At 44.9% G+C, this 14970-nt stretch overlaps 1 protein-coding gene across 3 annotated transcripts in view; it reads right to left on the reverse strand.

Annotated features, from left to right (window-relative positions):
* Rarb (retinoic acid receptor beta) overlaps positions 1-14970 on the reverse strand; it is a 586853-nt gene that overhangs the window by 116954 nt on the left and 454929 nt on the right. For all 3 annotated transcript variants that reach the window (XM_026779625.1, XM_005348556.2, XM_013346833.2), the window contains one exon: positions 8655-8803. In XM_026779625.1, the coding sequence (XP_026635426.1) occupies positions 8655-8803 (149 nt within the window). The remainder of the gene's footprint in view (positions 1-8654; positions 8804-14970) is intronic.

Here is a 14970-nt window from a genome sequence, read left to right on the forward strand (position 1 = left end):
AGCTGATGGGTGGTCTAGATAGAAACCTCTGCCTATAGTAAATAAATGAAGAAAAGCATTTGCCTACCTGTGGTGACCTTATCTCTAGTCAGAGCTCACCCACAACTGTGCGCAACAGAGCTGAGCCTAAAAGGGTAGGGCAACATGGCGAAGGGAAAAGGACGGGAATCCCAGCAGGATCTGGGTCACGTGAGAAAGCCCACGTTAGAATGGCTGACCTTAGCCTGGCCATCAGAGTAAGACCTTCCCAGAACTGCACTGGTGAGAACTGTCCAGTCAGGCACAAAGCACTGGGGCTGGGCAGCAGGAAACGTGGATACAGCAGCGACCCGATCGCAGGGCGATATCGGGAGGAACTCAAAGAGAAGCAAGCCACGGGTTCCCATGACGACGAGAACATAGGCACTGTGAGGTGAGCGGCTGGAACTCTGCACAGGAAGATGCCAGCCGTTCATGCAGCAGGGCAGTTCGGCCTGCTCGCTTCAGCTTTAGAGGTCTAGGCTGTGAGAAGGGACGTGCCACCAGGCTCTGTGGCAGGAGTCAGGGAAGGACAGCGCAGGACACCTGGGCCGCTATTTGATCTTTATGTGAAGCAGGTGGTGCAGCGCCATCCCTGTTCTATGCCACGTCTCACCGTGGCTGGCTGGAGGAGCGGGACTGAGTCATCCTGACGTAGGACTTACATCTCCAAAGCCGAAAATGCCTACCATAGGGCTCTCCATACGAGCACTCCGGGTCTTCGGCAACCCAGGTGGATTTGGATTGGTCGTGAAGGAAATAGGACCCTCCTGCTTCAGCTTCCCACGTGCTGAGTGAGTCCCAGAAGTCCTCAGTACCTCTGGGTTATCATTTCGTTTATAATATTCTTTTATGATCTTATATTGCCAAACCTTTGACTAACCACGCTTTCACATCTTGTTCTCTCTGTGCCCTGGAAAACATGTCACTCTACTGGAAGTCCCCTAAAGGGACATCCCAAGGGTGTGTCCAGTGGCTTTGTTGCCATGGTGATGTTGTGTCAACATGGCAGCCGCTGACTGTCCCAGAGGTGAAACACACCCATTCATTAAGTTCTGCCCATCATCGTGTCTGCTGTGGTGATGGCCACTGCCACCTGGTCCCTTGGAAAATGGAGGGTTTTAGTTGTTTTCTGTTTTTTTCTTTTTTTTTCTTTTATTTTTTTTATTTATTAAGGATTTCTGCCTCCTCCCCGCCACCACCTCCCATTTCCCTCCCCCTCCCCCGATCAAGTCCCTCTCCCTCATCAGCTTGAAGAGCAATCAGGGTTCCCAAGGACCGCCCACCTCCATTCAGGTCTAGTAAGGTGAACATCCAAACTGCCTAGGCTCCCCCAAAGCCAGTACGTGGTTTTAACCAATAATGGTAAGATCGTCGTCAAGACATGGCAGGAGCCACTCCTGGCATTGCTTTATTTATTTTGAAGCAGGGTCTCAAATATCTCCATGTAGCCCAGGATGACTTTGGTCCTCCTGCCTCCCCCTCCTGAGTGAACAGGCAGGTTCCACAGAGCCAAGTTTAAACAGTGGTAGCAATGGAATCTAGGGCTTCACGGTGTTAGGATTGAACTGTGCTAGCTGAGCTGCACCCTGACCCTCTGTTAGTTCTTGAGAGAATGTTCTCGATTTTATTTGGAAATCCTACTTTCAAGCAGAGACTCTCCTTTTGGAATAGTGACCCTTCTTCACCAGGGAAGAGCTAGATCAACCAGGGGTCAATAGTGCCTTTGTTGGTAGTCAAAGTGATACACACACACACACACACACACACACACACACACATATGTATACACACACACACCTTCCTGTAAGTCTCTAACTGAACAGAGGGACTTCAAAGGAGACGCTGTAATGAGTCCATCATCTTCCTGTCAATAGGGAGAGGGTCTAACATGGCGAGCTTGTAGGCTTAATAGCATAAGCTGATATCATCTACCTGTATCCAAAGCCTTAGGAGTGAAAGGAAGGGTGGAGAGGCATTTTGCCAGCTGGTAGAGTGCTTGCCTAGTATGCACAAGGCCTTAGGTTCAATCCCCAGTAACCCCACCACCACCCACACCCATGATCACACACCCTTCCATGTGTATAAAGGCACTGACATACTGTGTTTTGTTACTACGTTATCCACAGGTATACCAAAAACTATGAAGTATTATTTATAGAAGGTGCAAATCAGAAGTGCCTTATTAGATAATAGGGGCTAATTAGATAATTCATAATATAACCACCAGAAATTGTATTAATTGTATCAGCAAAGAAGCTATGTAGTTGGGTAAATTTTGACTACAAAAAAAATAAATATAAAAAGCCATTTAAAATTGGTTATACAATGTAACAGCTTATTTTTGTAAAATCAAAATCTATAAATTCACATAAACACTGACTTTTAACAGATTTTTCCCTGGAGAAGAACCATGCTGCTTTCTAGTTTTCAGACACTGACTATATTGCTGTGTTAAATAAACAGTAAGAGTGTATTTTGTACTTAAATATTTTGTTATTTTTTTCAGGGTACATTACTGTTTTACCTTCTCATTGTTTTCATTTCTCTCAATTTCTGCACTATTTTCTCATCCAGCTCAAATGCAGGGAAAGTTTTCCCCTACCACCAGGGGAAAGCCAGCCAGCATCCAGCCACCTCCAGAACCCAGTGTTCCAATTCCACTTATGCTGGGAACTCCATGACCTGGTCTAGATCATGGTTCTAGTGAAAGGCTTTCCCATCCTGAGACTCAGGTTCCCTTAACTGAGTTTATCAGCTATTTGTGCTGGCATGGGTTTATTTTTGTTGGGGTTTTTCCTAAAGAGAGTCAGAATTCCACAGTAAAACAGAAGGTCAGAGAATTAGCTGAGCAGTGGCTGATGAGAACAATTTGTGCCTCAAACTGCTTACCCTGCAGGTCGGGCATCTGCCTGAGGGAGGAAGGACAAGCCTGGTGCTGTCCTTCCTGGCCTTAGTGCTAGCAGGAAGCTGCCACACCTTTAGATTTCGGAGTTTGAGATAACTGAAAATTGTTTGGAAAGCAAGAGGCATGTTTTTTGATGATGGGGTAGCTAATGTCTGTAATCCTGACACTCAGGAGATTGAGGCAGCTGGGTGACTGTGAGTTCCAGGCTATCCTGGGTTACATAGTGAGATCCTGTGATGTGGGATTCCCCTCTGTATGCTGTGAATATCATTGGTTAATAAAGAAACTACTTTGGGCCTATAGCAGAGCTATAGGGGAACAGAGCTAGGTGAGGAAAACTAAACTGAATGCTGGGAGAAAGGAGGCGGAGTCAGAGAGAAGCCATGTAGCCCTGCTGGAGACAGATGCCAGAACCTTGCTGGTAGGCTACGAGCCTCATAGTAAAATATAAAATAATGTAGATGGGTTAGTTCTAGATGTAAGAACTAGCTGGCAATATGCTTAAGTAATTGGCCAAGCAGTGTTTTAAATAATATAGTTTCTGTTTGGTCATTTTGGGGCTAAGTGGCCAGAGTGAACAAGCGGCTCCTTGCAACAAATTGGTGCGCCAACATGGTGGACTAAAATCCACATAAAACCTGAACAAGCTTAAAAATGAATGCTAAACACAAAAATACAGAATGTAACACAGCTTCTTGCTATTTGCTGGTGGCATGCCACAGCTTCTTTAAGAGAGGCTTTCCTGATTCAGCGGTAGCAGAAAACAAAGCCATGGTTTTGAAATGCCAGCTTTCTGGGCTGTGCTGCTGGTACAAACTCTGACTCTTTCTGGAAATCTGGCTATGGAGCACTTGAGTGAGGTTTTTGGGCCCTGGTGCTTGTATGCCCACTTGGGAAAGTAGCTGAGACCATGCCTGCAGCTCAGTGCCCCCTGCTTAGGCAGGCTGCAGGATCAGGAGTGCTAGGAGTGCACGGCTCCTACCTGTTGGTCCCAGAGCTGGCAGTAATGGTACCTCCACCATTTTGAAAGTGGGGAGAAGTGGAGCCAGCATCCAGAGCTGCTGCAACCAAGCTGCTTAGCATTTTAAAGGTTTGTCAAGACAGTAAAGAATTGCAGATACACAATAGAAGAGATTCAGACATAAAAGGCCTCTAAATGGGTCACAGTGTGGGATAAAGGTATGTAGGCTTGGGAAAGAAAAGAAAAAGAGTACAGGGAGTTATAAAAAAGAAGTAAACGTCTTTTCAGAGTCACACATTGGAGCACTGGACTGAAGTCCCAAGGTCCAAATCAGGGGCAGAAGGAGAGAGAGCACGAGCAAGGAACTCAGGACTGCGAGGGGTGCACCCACACACTGAGACAATGGGGATGTTCTACTGGGAACTCACCAAGGCCAGCTGGCCTGGGTCTGAAAAAGCATGGGATAAAATCGGACTTGCTGAACATAGCAGACAATGAGGACTGCTGAGAAGTCAAGAACAATGGCAGTGGGTTTTGATCCTACTGCACATACTAGTTGTGTGGGAGCCTAGGCAGTTTGGATGTTCACCTTACTAGACCTGGAAGGAGGTGGGAGGTCCTTGGACTTCCCACAGGGCAGGGAACCCTGACTGCTCGTTGGGCTGATGAGAGAGGGGGAGTTGATTGGGGGAGGGGGAGGGAAATGAGAGGCAGTGACGGGGGAGGAGACAGAAATCTTTAATAAATAAATAAATAATAATGAAAAGAAAAAAGAAACAAAAACTAAATAGAGACATAGGATAGAAACAAATATAAATATTTAAAAAATCAATGAAATGTAAGTAATGATATTCTTCTATATGCATAGATTGCTGGCTTGTCCTGTCATCATCAGAGAGGCTTCCTCTGGCAGCAGATGGGAGCCAATGCACAGATCCACAACATGACATTATGTGGAGAGAGAATCTAGATTGTAGTTTTCTCTTCCCCATTAGGAGGAGTGGATGAGGCATGAGTTTGTGAGAGGTGAAGTAGGGCAGGAGGAGGGGTGAAAGGGAGAACTGTGGTTAGAATGTAAAATAAAATTAAAAAAAATAAATTATAAAAAAAAATAAAATAAACTATCTTTACACTTGCATAATAACACAGGAGAAATGGGTCCAATGTTGTACTAGCTATTCTAAGTAATTCATTCTGAATTGAAGGAGGATGGTTTTCACTGAAAAAAAAAGCAAATGTCTTTTTTTAAAAAAATAAAACAAAGTCTTTAAAGAGACAGAGTATAGACAGTCATAGATTAATGGAGTAAAGATAATAAGATAAATATTAAACTTATAGAAAGAGCAATAGAGTAAAAACAAGCCACTTAAAGATGGAAAATTCACAAAGAATCTAGATTATGTATATTATTGTGTTATCTTTGAATTTCTTGACTACAGAGAGACATTTGATTCTAGGGACTGCTAAGCTAAACCAACATATATATTTCAAAAGTATTTTGAATTCAAAATTTGAGTCTAAGGATATGTTCCTTTAGAAAAGAGGTTTTTCTTTTGTTTCCACAGAGGATGAGAACCTGTAGGTTGCTTTCAGATTCATATGGTTTTATGGACCAAGACCCCCTGAAAGGTTGCCTTGAATACCTCTCAAAAAATTACTTCACCCAATAAACAGCAAGAAGCAGATTGGAGAATAACTATGACCATATTTCCAAATATTGTTTATAAATGTTCTTTTACATTTAAAGGGGGATATGATACAGAGATTTACATCGGTATGGATCTTGGTTTATTGATACAAACTTAAGGTCAATTTTGTTATATGTATATTTCTGCTCTTGATTAAGGCATTATGTTTGTGCAGCTCATTTTAAAAATGTAATGTATAATTAAGGAATACAGGTTAGTAGATAATCATCTATAATACTCAAGCTTGTAGTCACGTTAGCTAGATTTTCTAGATATACAGAGATGTATTTCAGATAGGCATTCTTCAAACCTTTCAAAGACCACATAATATGGCATTTAAAATGTTTTAAGAAGTTAGGACTTTTTATGACAGAGATACATCTGCTCCTGACAGCAACAATTACTTCAAGAGAAAGATGGGCATCGAAGAGGCTCCTTATGGAGTTGGTTCACTATTTGGGCAAGAAACTGTTCTTGCCTGGACTGTCTGATGAACTAGACATGCAGGACCCACAGAATAATGACTGCTGAATTTGCCAATAGGTAAGATGATCCTTCTGGGTTCCTGCTTTATGAAAGACACAGAAGAAAGTGACTGACAAACTGCCAATATAGGCAGAACTTTCTTTGAAATTTCCTGCTTTATGGAAAAATCTGCTGGATACTGTGGGCCTTAGGCTGAAGACTGGATGCCCCAATGGTACAGAACTTTGGATGATGTCCAGGCAGTGAGATGTCTCTGTCATTTCTAGAGTTTTGGATTTCTTGTTTATTTAGGTAATATTATATCCTTCTGGAGTCTTTGATGGAGATAAAGAATAGTTATATATATATATATATATATATATATATATATATATATATATATATATATAATTTTCTTTAGGTACGATAAAAGATAAAAGATAAAGTAGATATAAATATTGTAAATGTAATTCTTGTTTGATACTTGTTTTTTATGTGTTATTTTACTATGTTAAAGTTAAGACCTTACTTTTATATTTAAAATAGAAAAGGGGAGGTGATGCAGGATTCCCCTCTGTATGCTGTGAATATCATCGGTTAATAAAGGAACTGCTTTGGGCCTATAGGGGAATAGAGCTAGGTGGGGAAAACTAAACTGAATGCTGGAAGAAAGAAGGCAGAGTCGGAGAGAAGCCATGTAGCCCTGCTGGAGACAGATGCCAGAACCTTGCTCGTGGTAAAATATAAAATAATGTAGATGGGTTAATTCTAGATGTAAGAACTAGCTAGCAATATGCTTAAGTAATTGGCCAAGCAGTGTTTTAAATAATATAGTTTCTGTGTGATTATCTTGGGGTTAGGCGGCCGGGGATGAACAAGTAGCTCCTTGCACAACCCTGTCTAATAACTACATAGCAAATAAATTAAAATTAAAAAAACAAATTAATTAAAATTTCAAATGACCATCACAGACTGAGCTGTTTTCTTATTATGCAACAAGTGAACAGACTGCCCCAGCTTTCCACGGAAGCCCTCAAATGTTAGGGGTGTTCACATGGATCCAGCTACGGTGAGCACTACGATGCAGGTGTATGAGTACAAGGATTTTAGCCAGTGCCAGCTGCCACCTTGGCAATGACAGAAGGGAAGAGAGTCACTTGAAAGCAGCTCTCCCATTCCCAGCAAGAGCAGGACTCTTAACGTGCATTTTCCAAAACTGGTTTTACACAGTAAAATATCATGTTTCTTAAAATGATTGATAAAAGGAGGAAACTCCTGTCCTTGCTTTGTGGGAGTGAGTGATATTTACACGTCTGTTCATTCTATGCCATTAAGCACCCATTCTGGGAGAACTGAGGAGGAGAGCAGGGCCCGTACTGCTCATATGGAAAGCAAATAGACTACAAGCCAGGGGCTCCCACCCCAGAGCCACTTCTTGAGATGGCTCCTCAGAGCTGCTCCCATAAAGGGTCTTCTGACCTGTCGACACTAGGCTGAGCCCTGGCTGATCTGGCTCTCGGCATGTTGCTCTGGACACCTTGTGTACTTCTTTCATAGATCTGTGAGCTACGGAAAAGGGCTGTGCCATGAAGACATCGAGCCATCACTGATGCGCTAACCAACGGTGTCTGACCAAGAAGCTCTGAAACTGTTCTGTTCGTGTTGATAAGCCCCATGCCACAGAGCCTGTAAAGGTATCCTAGCGCCTTAACAATCTAGGCGAATCGTGCAGTCTAGATATAAAACACTACACCTGAACAGCCAGATAGAACTAGATAGCAGCTCCATGTCTAGGGAAGGGCTGACTCAAGACAACACAGTTCCTTGGAGACATTTCTGTGGATGTGTCGCATCTGCCTCTGAGTCTCTTTTGGTTTCTCAAGATCACAAGGACCTCTTTTCGCTCAGCTATGCCTCTTGGGCTTGATAATCGTTATCTAGCCTGATTCAAAGCAGCCATCTCCTGTCTGACACATGTTCAGCCTCCAGGGTTCTGTGGGCAGGAGCTTTAATCCAGCTTCGCTGAATTTACGGTGCATCGACAGTAGCGAGTCTGTACAAGCTGAGAACCAAAGCGTAATTCAAAGGCCACGGGGCTGAGGGAGGCAGCCAGGAGATAAATCCCAGTTTCAACCTTGGCTCTCTGCAAGTTGTTTCGGTGGACTGTCAGTCATATATTTAAAAATAAAATAGAAGTACAAAGACACCAAATGGCATGTCCCAAGAGAAACAGAGACATGCTGCTTAGGACTCCTTCAAAAGGTTCTTAGCAAGAAAGAACTTGGCAGAGCCGGAGCAGGGGGTGGTGGTGGCGCATTTTAAAGGCCTAGGACTGTTTGGCCACAGTCACTCATTTACAGACATTTCTGAACTTTAAACTAGAGACACGAAAGCAGGTAACAGAAACCATGAGATGCAGCCAAGCTGCAGCCCAGCTGGAGGTGATGCTGTAGCTGTCAGGCTCGCTCGCTTCTGGAATGGGGGAGCTCACATCATGAGAGGTAGGGGGAAATGAGGAGTGAGGCACTGGGGTGCTCACCTTGTACCCCCTCAAGGCACTGACGCCATACTGGTGCCAAGGGAAAAGGAGGAGTTGAGGCACGGGGTTACTCACCTTGCAGCCCTCACAGGCACTGACGCCATAGTGGTACCCCGATGACTTGTCCTGGCAGACGAAGCAGGGCTTGTAGACCCGAGGAGGAGGAAGTGGAGATGGTGGGCTCGGGACGAGCTCCTCAGAGCTGGTACTCTGTGTCTCAATTGCTGAGGTAGAGAAGGGAGGGAGAGGAAACAAGAGGAAACACATTTCAGTTTCTTTAGGCTTTCCCCCAATCACCTTCAACATCTCGGCTCTAAGCTTAAACCATAACCCTAGCAGGATTAAGCCCACAGAAGTAGTTGTCCTACTTGCTGCCCCCTGAGGGCTGATGCTGAAGGACCCCTGCAAAAGCAACCTCACATGTATCTAATTTGAAGTTCGCAGGCACCATGAGGGCGAGGGATCCCAAGTGACCCAGGAGAAACAGAAATTCAACACAGGTCCTTCAGGCAGAGAGCCTTGTCCAAGACCAGCTGGGAGAGGGTGGAACCAAAGTCCAAAGTCAGCCCTTTGGACAAGCCCTGGATCTCTCTTCTGTTTCCCCTGGCTTTCCTTTATCTAGTCGTGGGTGTATTGTCTGATGCTATTACTCACGAAACCAAAAATGATTTGTTTGTTTGTTTGTCTGTTCATTACGACAAAATAAAGAAGTGTTGAAGTCAAAGCCCAGTGCTGCAGGTATATGTGGCCGAGCTTTTGCCATGGAGCCATAATGGGTAAAAATCATGGCTTTGGGAAGCCCTGAACTGCTTTGAGCTGGCCCTGACCCTGCAGCACCAGCAACCCTGAGCTTAGAAAGTGCAGCTGCCAGCTTGGAACAAGCAAAAGGTACATTTCGATAAAGCCCTAGGTTGGTGTTCGTGCTGGAGATGGAGGAGGTCACACTTAAGTAACTTCTAACTTGTGGACATCTGTATTCTGGACATGGATGTATGTATTTATTTATTTTAGGAAAGTGGATTATTATTATAGGCCAGACCAACCTCAAACTCCCAGTGCTTCTGCCACTGTTTCCCTGATGTTATGGCATAGTCATATGCCACCAAGCCTAGCTTTTGATTCCAGACTAGAAACCTCACGATCCCCGTTTTCCTTATCCAACAGCTCAAACTCCACTGAGACGGAAATTTGTGAAGCTTGGACCAGAATGTTCTCCCACCAAAGTCAGAGCAGGAACTGGCCCTTGCTTCCTGCAGGCACACAGAGCCCATAAATATGAAGAGGATAATCGAAAGGAGTCCAATGGTGTTCCAGAAGTTTCCAGCCTCCAAATCACTTTACAAGGCACAGAGTATTTCCAAAGATTATCAAGATTCTAGTTGTTACACCGTTCGTAATTGTGCCAGTGAGGCACTTTCCTGGCTAGTTTCTTCTGTAACTGTACTTACAGCACCCAAGTTCCTCCACTGCCTGCGCCTGCTGCTAACCCCATGCTGTCTCAGTTGGAAGCTCCCACACTGGGCCCAACATTCTCAGCTGCAGCAGAGTCTTCCCCAGCTCCCTGAGTCTGCACTTTCCACCCTTGCATTGGTGCCGGCAAGATAATTATTCAAAGGTTAAAATTAACCTGTCACCTGCCTACGGGGGGGGGGGAGGGGAGGCTCCGACAGTCACGACTGAGGTCAGAGTCCTTACCATGTTCTTCAGGGGGCTTTTCAAGACCTGTCCTCCCTCAGTGAGGCTCATCTGGCATGGCTCCCTCATTGGTTGAGTTCTAAATAATTGCTTAAGGTTCGCCTTTTAAACAAGACAAACTCAAAGAGCAATGCGAAGACATTGGTTCTGTAGCTGGGCCTATAGCTCCAGCCACGAAGGGAAGGCAGAGGCCCGATGCCAGGAGCTCTAGGCTAGGCTTGGAGCATAGCCAGACCCTGTCCCAGACAGGTAAGCAAATACCTATACTGACTATTTTCCCCGCCTACAAACCTCAAGACCATCCAGGCTCGGCTATTATTTATCTCTTAGATCTCAAAGGAAGTTCTACTCTCTCAGAGTTGGCTTCTCTGAAGAGTCCTTACTGTAGAAGGGAGGGTCGCTCAGCGGTAGACCTTGCTTGGCAAGCGTGACATCACGGGATCAATCCCCAGCACAAATCCAAACGACAGAAAGAGAACAAAATGGTCCCTCCTTATCCCTGGTCACGGTGTCCTGTTATTTTATCTTATTTTCTGTAAATTTTTAACTGTTGTCAAAATTTAGAATGTACAACTTCATATTTTAGAATCCCCCCTCACACACATACACATATCTTTGTGAGCCAGAAATCCCATCAGCAGAGTTCACAGATCTGAGCCAAGACTCGGGTTCTTCCTATAGAGCAGATGATCAATGAACACTGGTTGAACTAATTCATGAACTTTTCCCCCTTTTTTTTTTCTCTTTTCAAACACTAAGTGCTCTTTGAAGCAGTAAAGTGATAAAATCTGAAATCAAAAAGCACTCTTATGCTCATTTCTTCCTTAAAAAACTAATTAGCCCTTTGGAACGGAATCAACTAGAATTATAGTATTTTCATAATTCATAAGAATCTTGGAATAAAATCATTAGGGCCCCAGTAGATAAATCCACTCTGGTCTTTACAGGTTAGATCTGAGGACAGTGATGAAGACATTAGTCTCGTCCTTCTCTGGCACACGGAAGCCCTGGCTCAGGAAAAGGTAGTGAATGATGCCAGGAGTCCAGCAGACAGGGAGGGGCTGGCTTGAGAAGTCTCAAAGACTTACCACACTCAAGCCCTAAAGGAAAGGCACCTTCACACTTCTGAGTGTCCCTCTGAAAGCTCGGAAGAAATCATGGTATCCACAAGGAAACAGTACTTATTGAAATGAACACATCTATCTTCGCAAAATTGTAAGAGTTCAGGCGCGAGTGCACACGTGCATCTCTCACAGTCTCTTCGTTTAGACACCCCCTCGTGCTTCTGGGACATCCTAGCCGGACTTCTTTCCGTGCACGCAAATGCCTTTGCTTGCTTACTGAAGTGGAATTCTACTGAGACCGGAGCACAGTTTGGTTTATGGCATCATGGCTCGAGCTCCTTCTTAGCACTTTTCCTGCAATGACCATCTTCATGGCCAATCTCAGTGTGTTTCCATCTGTTTCTTTAGGATCAATGCTCGGAATTGTAATCATGAAATTGAATAGAGATTGTGTCTCAACGTGATTTTGTTAGGGTTTAATTCAGGCTGGTAAACTGACTTCTGGAAAGTCTGTCCACATTCACGGCCATCCTCCAATGCCCATCTTCAGGCTGGGCTGATGGGCATGTTTCTGGTTTCCCCACAAGAACCAACAGCTCTCCAGAACCACCGTTCGCTCACACTCTCTTCCTCACGTGAGGGAGGCATGAACTTCTGTGGAACACCTGCTCTGGCAGCTCTATGATTGGAGTAAATAGAGTCCTGTCAGGGCCGGACTCAGCTGTCACAGCCATGCCCTGAGTTTCGAAAGTGGGTGGCAATTTCAGTAAATATGTCACTTCAAATACCTGTACTGAAGGAACCCAGCGTCTTATCTTCCCAGTGAGGAAGCAAAATGGGGAATGAGCTAATCGCAAGAAGCATGAAACATAGTAAAGACCACAGCGAGGCTTGGAGATATCCAAAATCCCCAAACATTTTAAAGAGGGAGGGCATTTGCCTAGCATACACGAGTCCATGGGTTGAATCCCCAGTACTGGAAAAAAAAAAAAACCTGTATATTTTTCTGTAGTGTGTGGTCTTATATCTCTTCTATGTTACCTACAGTGCTTAAAGTTCCACAAAACCAAAGGGAATAAAGCAAAAATTTCAGATTTCAGTAGCAACAAAGTTGGTGGAAGGCAAACATTCCAAGGCGTGTTCTAGAATGGAAACCAGGATGTGGCACCAAGATAAAAGACTCGGAGGCTTTGTTCAATGGAATCACTTGGTCTTTAGCAATGTAGCATAAACACACTCTGGCGCAGTTTATTAGAGTTCCTCTTCCTGCTTCCCCCCCCCCTCACAAAGAGGTGGGACTCTTGTGGGGGGGGGGAAGGAGGTAGCTCTCCTTCCAGGGACAGTTTTTGGTATTTAAGGTGGATCCCCTTTCACTGGGCACCTTTGGTATTTAAGGTGGATACAGATGGCTTAGCCATTGATCTGCTCACGGTCACCCTGCTTAAATCAATAATCTATTAGTCCCTTTAAATTAGAGTTGGATTCATCAAATGCCCTTGAGAGGCCTCAAACATTTTCTTCCTTATTCCAGGCAAGTACAATCAGTCCACGGAATGATAAAAATTTTTGCTGGAAACCTCTGCCGGCTCAGCAGACAATGCATTCTGTATTAGTTCATTCAGCATTCTCAAAGGCCCCCCCCCCAAAGCAGCTTTCCGCTCTTCCCAGGGGGGAAAGAGGCTCCTGTTGTGTCATTCAGTAAAGCAAGGGTCCTGCAGCCATCCTGGTGGACCCCACACCAAGGAGTCCCGTCTTTAAGAAGTAATTCCCAGATGGCGCTGGACTCCTGCTTTTATCCATTGCTTGCTTGTTTCCTTACCGAATGTGGAACTCTGTTTCATTAGGTCACGGTCTCCCCAACCCACAGTATAATCCAAACTACAAACAGGCTGTTGGCTTCTTTGCTACGGTATGGGCAAAGGAGGGGAGCCAGGCCATGTAGTTGAAGAATGCCTGGGCTCATCTTCATGCAGGAGAGACTGGCTGACAGACCTGCTTGGGAATACATGTATCTTGGAGACTGGGACCTTTGAGAACTAAGATGGAGCCAAAGTTCTTAGAGTCTTTGAAACACTGTTACAATACACACAGGCTGGTCTTTGAAAACATAGAGATTTGTTGGCCTTGCCCTTCTCCCAGCTTTCCTTTCGTCCTTCCATCCTGTTTTCTTGTTTGTTTGTTTTGTTTTTTGTTTTTTTTTCTTATTTGTTTTTGAGACATTCTCCTGTATAGCTAAGGCTAGCCTCAAATTCACTATTTTGCTAAGGCTGGCTTTGAACTCTTAACCCTGCTGTCCAGTCTCATTCCTCCCTACCAGTGTTCCTCAAAGCACGCCCCACACCAGGAGCACCTCACAGCTAAGAGAGCAGGTGTTGGCCTTCAACATGTGACTTTTCAGCCGGTCTGTGGTGAAGGGCCTCTTCCCAATCCCACACGGTTCATGAACTGATCACAACCAAAACCAGAAGGAATGGCTACAAAATAGAGACAGAGAAAAGCAAAGATCCCTCCAAAGCAGCAGCTAGAAACTGAAAGACACAGTCAAAGGTTCGAACCCTGGCTTGTCAGTCTCTGCCCCCTCTTACTGGGACTGGCAACAGGCTCCTTGGGTCCTGGGACCCCAGTCAGCACAGGGCTCCTACCTGCACACCTAGGTTGTCTGATAAAGTCTATGCCCCTTAGGTCAGCAAAAAGTAGGACCAGTACTACTCCTGAGGAAACATTCTTAAACACTGTCATAGCTCTAGGGGTTGGCTTGGTCCACAAATAAAGCAAAAAAGAAAAAAAAAATCTTAAAACAAAACAGAAGAAGAATCTAAACATAGCTGCCTGTGAAGTGGGTGTTGCTCTCGGTAACTGGGACTCACCTGGAAAAACACAGTATAAATGTCCTGGTGTCAACAAAGCACCTGAGTGTCCCTTAAACACACAGAACGTCCCCAACAATAGCTGCCTCACAATTCCTTTCGTGCTTGGCGTGTTTCTAAAGGTTAGATTAAGGAGCAGATAGCACACTTAAGAGCTCTGTAGATTCTTTGGCCTTTGAGAGAGCTAATTTACAGCCCGCTAGCCCCTGTTGACAGATTACAGGATTCTGTGTTCAGTTTGATTAGAGGCAGGCGGGCATCAGGCGGCATGAAAGGCTTGCCTCTTTACTAGAACTTCTGATTAAGACAGTATTTTAATGCAGCCTCGGGGCAGTTGATACTTAACGTGGAAAAGGAGCTGTAAAGCAAAAGGCATTTCCTGCACAGCCCCTGGAGAATTTGGAGCCTAGCTCTGGGGTCGGCGGGTAGGACTCACTGCAGCTAATTAAGGGCGAATGGCGACGTTGTATTTGGTCAAAACATCCAGTTAGGTTTGATTTTTGTTGGCACCAGAGAGCCAATCTGAAAAGCACCTCCCCTCCCCCGCCCCACATTTCTGAGGATTCGCGGTAGGATCGCAAAACCCACAGCTCGGCTCACATACATAGGGGAGAAAGTCAAAGGAAACGCCAAAGTTCAACTAAAGTACAAGTAATTAGAACCAGATCTGGCTGTTGCATGCGCGCATGCGCGAGCGAGCCTGCAGAGCCTTTTTATTAACACGTCGTTTGCAGGCTTGGGGACACACTGGGGGTGGGGGGTAGG

Source organism: Microtus ochrogaster, chromosome 6 (genome assembly GCF_000317375.1).
Source record: "Microtus ochrogaster isolate Prairie Vole_2 chromosome 6, MicOch1.0, whole genome shotgun sequence".
In the NCBI taxonomy this organism is placed as follows: Eukaryota; Metazoa; Chordata; class Mammalia; order Rodentia; family Cricetidae; genus Microtus; species Microtus ochrogaster.